Raw genomic sequence first — 8035 nt, forward strand, 5'->3', positions numbered from 1 at the left:
TCCTTGAGTTTTGCATAACTTTGCATAACTACAGCATCATTAACCACTGAAGCCCTGATGTAAAAATGCACTTTCTCTCAACTGTTTTCGAAACTTTTTTAGGGTAGGGTCGTACCTCTTGTTGAACACTATATTTCATTGGGTGTATAGTGTCGTACGTCCTATTGTTTTCAGTGCTAAATCCAATGTTATCTTTGTTCGTTCTATTGTTGTTTTGGCCAATCCTTGAAGCCCGTTCATTGAGGTACGACACGACCCTGTGTGTACTACACACAGACTGAGAAATTTCACCTTAAATGGTTATAACCTTTATTATTTTATGGACGGGAGTGTTTTACCGGGAAATAAACACTCGCAGAAAAGTCATATCTTCTCGCCAACGTGTAATACCCTCCATATCTCACGACCTGTATAGTTGTACATGATGGCCACTCTAAGGGATTAAGGGTTAAAAGGAACTCAGTGGTCTGTTAGTTCTTCCCTCCCTGCTTCAACATAGCAAAGGTCTTCGTGTTTCGAAGGAGAGTGGCAGTTTCTACAGGGAGTAAAGAAAACAATAATAAGATACGGATAATTGGAGAGTCTTTTTTTTTTATTTCGGAGGAAATGGGCCACCGACATTTGACTCCCGCGGGGAAAAACCGGAAGGTTTGCCAGACGCAGCCTGATTGCGGGAAAGACATCGAATGTGACCTCATCAAAAGTCACGAGAAAGGATACGTTAGCCTTGGTAAGGAAGTCGAATTCACTCGCCCAGGCAAGTCGGTTACAGGAAATATCTGAGAATAGACCATTCTACAGTTGTGTGCCTAGTTACCTGGCCTACGAATGGAAGTGAGGCTAGAGTTGACCTTGTTTTGATAAAAACTTCATTGCTTTTCTTATGTAAATTCCAACCAATTAGCATGAGAACAACATCATTAACATATGAATTGCAGGGAGGTTTGTGTTATAACAAGCTCAATCCAAGCCTCACTTTCATAAGGCCAGGTAACTAAGCACACAACTGTAAATAAGTCCGGCGGTCGTTTGTCTTGAGATCTTCAGGGGAAAGGAAGCAGTAGGGGGGGAGTAAGGATCTATTTTAGGTGCCAGGGAAAACTGGAACTGAAGCAAAAAGATGTTTTCTGTTACACTGGGAAAAGGGAATTTTAACGTAAGCTTGTCTGCACTTCATTTTTTTTTCCCTAAAGCCAGACCTGTATATTTGTTGTTGTCTTTGTTGCAAGTTTACTGGTTAGATAAACCAAGAACCGATTCCTCTGCTATGGGCAGTTGACGCGTCCACACTTGCTTTTTTTAGACATGGCGCAATGGGAGACCTGTGATGGATACCTACGTGCGTCCTGTAGGAAATAAGGGAAAAAAGCGGCAAGAAGTCACCCAGTAAGTCAATATTTACCGTTTAGAAACGTAGTAACGTAGGAGTCCTTCTCAGATCTTTTGCTTTGGAAAATGACCACGAGAGTCGTGCGTGGATCAACGCGTGTAAGAAAGTAAGTGCTTTGAACCCGCTGTGGAATAAAAAAAACAAAACAAAACAAATTACAAACAAAACACTGTGTCCCATTTGAGTTCCGGAAAGTTTCATTGATATTTGTTGGCGCGCGGTCAGGAAAATACTAGCAATGCTCTCATGAGTACAAGAGATCTTGCCCGGCGTAAATATCGCAACATAAGTCGATGAATACCAAGGATATTGCATGCCCACATTGGGAAAATTACAAAAGCTACAAACGAAAAAAAGCTTCCTCGATGCCAAAAGTAAAACTGATTTTAGACACATAATGAGATGTATTTTCTCGCTGGTGAATCGAAGATTCTGGTAAGAAATCCAAGTGCTCCATTGCCGGATTCGAACCTTCGATTTTCCGATTACTTGTTCGGATTCTCTACAACTGAGTTATAGGGGATGATCGGAAAAATCCGAGTGCTCCTTTGCAGGAGTCGAACCAACGACCTTCCGATTACTAGTTCGGATACTCTACCGCTGAACTATTGGGGCTAATCGGAAAAACCCGAGTGTTCCATTGCCTGAGTTGAACCTACGACCTTCCGATTACTCGTTCGGATGCTCTCCCGCTTCCTACCGTTGAGCTATTGGGGCTGATCGGAAAAACCCGAGTGCTGCATTGCCGGAGTCGGACCTTCGACTTTTCCGATTACTTGTTCGGATGCTCTACCACTGAGCTATTTCCCGTTTTTATGCTTGAGACGTTGAAGTCGTCTCGAGACGACTTTAACGTCTAGTATAAAAACGGTAAGTAAGACAGAGGCATTTAACGTCTGACGACTTTAACGTCTTCTGTCAAATGCGTCGAAACGACGCTCTTAAATGGGCACTGTCATGATCTGCACATGCTCGAGTTTGTTTGCTCTCGAGCCCACGGAAAATTCTAGCCGCCATCATGGATTCACGCGTGAGTCACGTATATTCGCCGGAGTTTCTCCTTTGTCCACCATGGTCCTCCCCAGTGGACACCATTTTGAATTTGTCGATTCAACTTGAAAAAAGTTAACCTAACACTTTTCAAGTTTTCACAAGACGCTAGCGCATGCGCTTCCCGTGACAGTTTCCCTTTAACAGACGACTTTAACGTCTTAGACGTTAAATGCGTCTAAAGGACTAAACCGTCTAAAACATTAAAATGGCCATTGCTGGGAATGTCACCAACATCAGTTCTCCTCAGGACTACTACTCTCACCCACACGATCTTTGATATGACTTCTGGGTTCAAACCATTTGCTACACTTGATTCAGTTGATAATTTTCCTGTCGAAATAGTGCATTCTCGCTATTTTAATGAAAGAAATGGTGAGAGTTTACCCCTTTTAGTGTAATGGCACGAAAGCGGCCCCATTCGATGGAGGGCAAAAGAAAGGAAGGAAAACCATCTCTGAGCTATGAAGGGATAAAAAGACTCACTAGGGCACGCGGGTCCGCAAAACCTCCAAAGCCACACTTGGTGACAAAACCGTCTTCTTCGATTGTTGCAAAGTTATTGCCAAGAGATGAGGCTATAACTTACGTTATCAAAAAGGTAAACAGGTTTATCTGGTGAGTTTAGCTCTTGAACTTTATCCAGGAGAATGGATACAATGTTTGGCCAATGATCAACAGGCCTTTCCTGTAAAACAAGAAAAGAAAACATCTTTGAAATTCTTGGGAAGCCTCCGTTGTAGACGCTCAAGTTAAGAGCGCGAGTATCTAAAACTACACGCGCACATACATGTATGAGGCACGGTTCCCTATAGAAACTTTGAAAGGGTAAGTGTGAGTCGATGACATCAGGGAGCTTACCTGAGCACGCGCGTTATTAGAGAGCTTTAGATTCTAGAACGAGAACGAGTACGAGACTTGACTGCCCGTTTTAGCGAAAATAGTAAGAAAATTTCTATCCCGGTCTATTAATCTTACTCTTTGCTGGCAGCAAAGGTTGCTCAGTTATTCTTATTGCTGGTAGCTGAGCTTTCTTGCTTATCGAAAAATGCCAAAAGTGCTATCGTGTTGTTGAATTGTTTTGACACGACAACGCTTTTGAAAAAACTCGTACTAAAATGGCGACAGTATCACGTTTTTCCCGCCAAAATGACGCTGGTTTTTAGCGCGCTCACTGTTGTTCTATGAGAAAATCTCGTACAGTACTCGTAGTCGTTCTCGTCCTAGAATCTAAAGCTCTCTACTGAGACGCGGAACCGGAAGAACACATTTCGCATGCTAGGACAGTGGTGTCTCCCAGATTTTTATACTTATCATCTCTAAAGAAGAAAAGATACTTGGCAAAGTTAATGTCGTTGTGTAAAGACAAGTTAAGGAAAACAGCTCACTTCCGGTTGCCGTCCGCGTCTCAAAAACGCGCGTGCTTAAGCTCCCTATTAAGACACTCCGCTGCGCTTACGTTTTATACGCATGTCACTTATCAATCAGCATGGTAATATAGTTTGCGCTTCAGGCAACTGCGTGCTATCATACTTGAAACAGACAACCGAGGAGAGAATGGATGACCCCCCTCTCTTTCCAATTCTCTTGGAGGCTGTTCAGCTTGCTTGGGTGATTAAAGTTGGAGGTGGACTACTCTTGAGGGAAGGATAGCGATTTTGTGACTCGAAGGCAAGCGTACATACCCCAGGGAACGAAAAGATCGCGGGGAAGGCACCCAAGCCGGAGGGAGGTTCCTTGATGTCCTGGGGTAAATGATATCCGTGACCCTGGTATGGATCCAATTGACGAGTGTCTAACACCATGCAAACATTGAATGCATCGGAACGGCGGATAAACGCTGCGATTCTATGAAATGAAACAAACCACGAGATCATTACTCATAGTTCCCGAAAAGGAAAGGAAAGGAAAGGAACTAGTCGTTCTAGCGCTGGAGCACTAATTGAGGACACTGTAAACTGAAATCAACAATTAACGCAAATCAAGTCAAATGTTGGTTTTTGAGGAGAGGGGAAAACCGGATTTCCCGGAAAAAAAACCTCTCGGTGCAGAGTAGAGAACCAACAACCTCAACCCACATATGACGCCGAGTCCGGGCCACATTGATAATAAGCGAGGGCTCTCACCACTACGCCACCTCTGCACTCCAAGATGCAGAGATGGTAATGAAACGCATTTAGGCTTTTTCAGGTGATGGTCTTCTTTTCAAGTTGGCAGGTAACTAGCCAACAGATGCGATGAGAAAATTGTCCACTTTAAGGAGCAAACAACCTCGTTCCCAGGGTCTCTCTTCTCTGCCTGATTGTCGTTGTCTTTTCTCAACGACAATGGAGGCAGAGAAGAGAGACCCTGGGAACGAGGTTGAGGAGCAAAAAGCAAAAAGAACAAAGCTATTGGGTAGAATACGCGCCAAACAGAGGGTTCTAAACAAGCGTATATATCATGGCAACCTCGTTGTGTTGGATGAATGCTTCGCCTACTAATATCGCCCTTAGTAGAAGAAAGCTCTAAAGATGAAGGTTACTTCCCACCTTCGCGGGTGCCCTTCGCCAAAAACATTGTACGCGCGCCAGTTTAAATAAAACCCCAACAAACTATATATCATTAGAAAGCTTACTAAATGTACTTGACGAAAAATACACAATTTTAGCGAAGTTTTCTTTCAGGAAGTGTCACAGGCCGGTAAGACGTGAAACGACCGAGGGTTCTTCTATTGAATTTATCGGCTATCGGATTTCAAAGTACGAGCAAAATGGCTGCACAGTCTTATTCACAAGGCATCAATCAACAAAAGTGTGTCGGGCTTTTTCGATATTCTGATTGGTTGTCTAGATATCCACGTCTAAAGTTGGAGTAGCTAAAAATGTGCGAGACGTGTTGCGTAAATGGACGCCACGCGAAAAATATGTTTACCATCAAAATTTCCCGACACACTTTAGTTTGTCATTATCTCTGGAATGTTCTGGCGAAATTTTACGACAATCCGCCAAATCTGCATACCCTATAAATTCGGTCAAAGTGGATGTATTCCTCTCAAAATCATATGCGAGATTTTCGCTTGTAAAGGTTCGTAAGCAACTCGCGCCACGCCTGGAGATTATCTCGCCTGATCAAACCGCAAACCAATGGAACGACAGGACCTCCTACCGTCTGTGACAATAGATGAAGATTTCCCGGGAAAAGCATCGCATTGCAGCACGTTTTTCATATCGCTCAGTCGAGTGAAATTCAGGACGTCGACACAATTACAATGGGCAAAGACACTAAAGGCAAAGGCAAAACCCGTGCCAAAAAGGTCAAAGGCGGAAAACGTGCCGCTGAAAAACAAGAGGCGTCTAGTAACGAATCGACGGACAGCTCAAGTGCTCCAGTGTTTAGGGCCGTTGGTATCGCATTTTTCTTTTTCTTCATCGCTTCCACCAGATTCCGACGAAGAATCTTGTCCACAAACTGCACTGGCGTTGACTTTGATTTTTAAGGTACTTGCTCCAAGGATTTTCGCCGGCTCCGGGTCTTCAGGAGATGCCGAGATTGTCGAAGGTGTTTGGCCAAACCAAGAGCCTTTGTCGCTTTCGGCGAGGTTCTTTTTCTTTCTTTGGCAAAATGGAGATATTTCTTTCTTCTTTGGGCCGGTTTTTTTTATTTTCTTTACCCAAGGACTTTTTTCTGCTTTTGATTTTTCCATACGAGTTATTAGAGCTTCCACGTGGGAATTCTGTCAAGTACGTGCGTGATGTAAATAAAAATATGCAAATAACATTAATACGAGCGTGAGCTTTCCCCAAGGGGTCTCGCCCGTTGACAAGATTATGACACCTTCGTAGTTTATTAACTTTGTTTGAAAATACGTTTTGTCTAAATAACGCGGCCGCTTTTTGAGATTTTTAACATTTTCCTTTTGAAAACGCTAGATAAAATGACTGACTTAACTTTTGTCAAATAAAAAAAAAAACGATTTTTTCGGCCTCTGAAGGTGGGAAGTAACCTTAATGTCGTAAAAAAGGTTGCTGTTATTCATCGTGGTGAAGTACAATAATAATAAAGTATTCACGTTTGTCTCACGATGTGGTCACTTGTGATGTAGATCGCGACTTTTCGACTGCATACTGGTAGTCTTCATCAGGCGATGAGGTCGATTGGTTACGCGTCACCTTTTAAGCAGGATTCTCCGCTGTGATTGGTTGGAACTAACGAAGCTACTGCTTGTGCTCAGCTAGCAATTACAAGTCTGCTCCACGGGCGGCAGGAAGCGGCAACCACACTTCTCTACAAGATGCACACAAGTCACTGCCGGCCTCCCGATCTTCGTGCCAAGGTCCCACCTTTATACGTGATGCAGCGAATCACACGCATCTGCGTGATCCATGCCAAACCAAGCTCTATCCCTTCCTGTGGCCAGTAAGACCTCTTTGGACAGGATATCAAAGAAACCTACCTGATACTAAATGTCGTCCGTATTATTTATGATTCTGGAATTCAGGCTTTCAAGTGTAGCGTACATAAACACCTGTCGACCTCCAGAGCCACATGACTGTCTAAATGTTATTCATTTGTTTATGTATTTTCATTTTATTTTTCTCATTTTTGTATCAAACTCATGAACTAATTAAATTCTGAGCCGCAGTGAGTCACTGAATGGCCTGTCAGAGCTCTTTATCTCTCTGGGATATTGCTCACTATTGCATATATAGCGAAAAACCCTCTAGGGATGATTATCTAAAGAGTTTAGCTGAAGCTTGTCAACACTTTGGCCAATACCAGGACGTCAAGGCTGTTCATTATCCGAGACAGTGTTGACGAGGCAAGGGTCGAGGAGAAGAGCATTTTTCTAATTGAAGCAACCCACAGCTAGAGAGCTAGAATTGTTCTTGCAGACTGCGGTCTGTGTATAACCATACATACATACCCTTTTCCACAGGTAATATGTCTCAAGTTATTTTTAGAGCGACTCCCACGCTGTACAGATCCCAAGGAGATTAGGCAACAGCCAATCATATGGCGGGAATGTGTTCTCTGAGCGTGGGCTCTCCACGCGGAACACATTCCGGCCATTTCATTGGCTGTTGCCTAATCTCCTTGGGATCTGTACGGCGTGGGAGTCGTTCTAAAAATAACTTGAGACATATTACCTATGGAAAAGGGCATATATGGGGGATGTCCTCTCTTCAGTTCCCCCTTTATTTCTTCTTGGTATAACTTATCTTATAACAACAGGCCCAAACAGTTGATTACATGGTTACAATTAGGCAGCCATGCTTTCAAAAAGGAGGGTACCAAGTTTGGCTGGAGGAGATATCGCAACTCGAGAACCATAGTGTAAATTCAAAATTAGAAATCGCGAAAACTTGTACTCTAGTTTGTAACCTGTGAACAGGCAAAATAGTACGCATGGCCTGCTGTCAAACGCCAAGGCATCGGGGCTCTTTTCACTTCAGAGTTTCGAAGCAAGCAACCGTGGACAATTTTCCTGTCGGTGTACGTTGGATCAGTGGCTTGATCTGATCGGCGTTATTTCAAGTTGAGAAACTAAATATTTTAAGCAAGAGCCGATACAACGTAGATTTGATTTTAGTGATGTACTATATTTATATATAT

General features: G+C 43.2%; 1 protein-coding gene across 1 annotated transcript in view; it reads right to left on the reverse strand.

The window, feature by feature from the left end:
* Window positions 1–288: 288 nt before the first annotated feature.
* LOC138004507 (KICSTOR subunit 2-like) overlaps window positions 289–8035 on the reverse strand; it is a 20572-nt gene continuing 12825 nt past the window's right edge. Inside the window, exons 10-13 of the mRNA XM_068851040.1 lie at window positions 4126–4288; window positions 3030–3128; window positions 1403–1514; window positions 289–535 (exon numbers count right to left, since the gene is read on the reverse strand). Of these exons, the coding sequence (XP_068707141.1) occupies window positions 471–535; window positions 1403–1514; window positions 3030–3128; window positions 4126–4288 (439 nt within the window). The 3' untranslated portion in view covers window positions 289–470. The remainder of the gene's footprint in view (window positions 536–1402; window positions 1515–3029; window positions 3129–4125; window positions 4289–8035) is intronic.

Source organism: Montipora foliosa, chromosome 5, assembly GCF_036669935.1.
Source record: "Montipora foliosa isolate CH-2021 chromosome 5, ASM3666993v2, whole genome shotgun sequence".
In the NCBI taxonomy this organism is placed as follows: Eukaryota; Metazoa; Cnidaria; class Anthozoa; order Scleractinia; family Acroporidae; genus Montipora; species Montipora foliosa.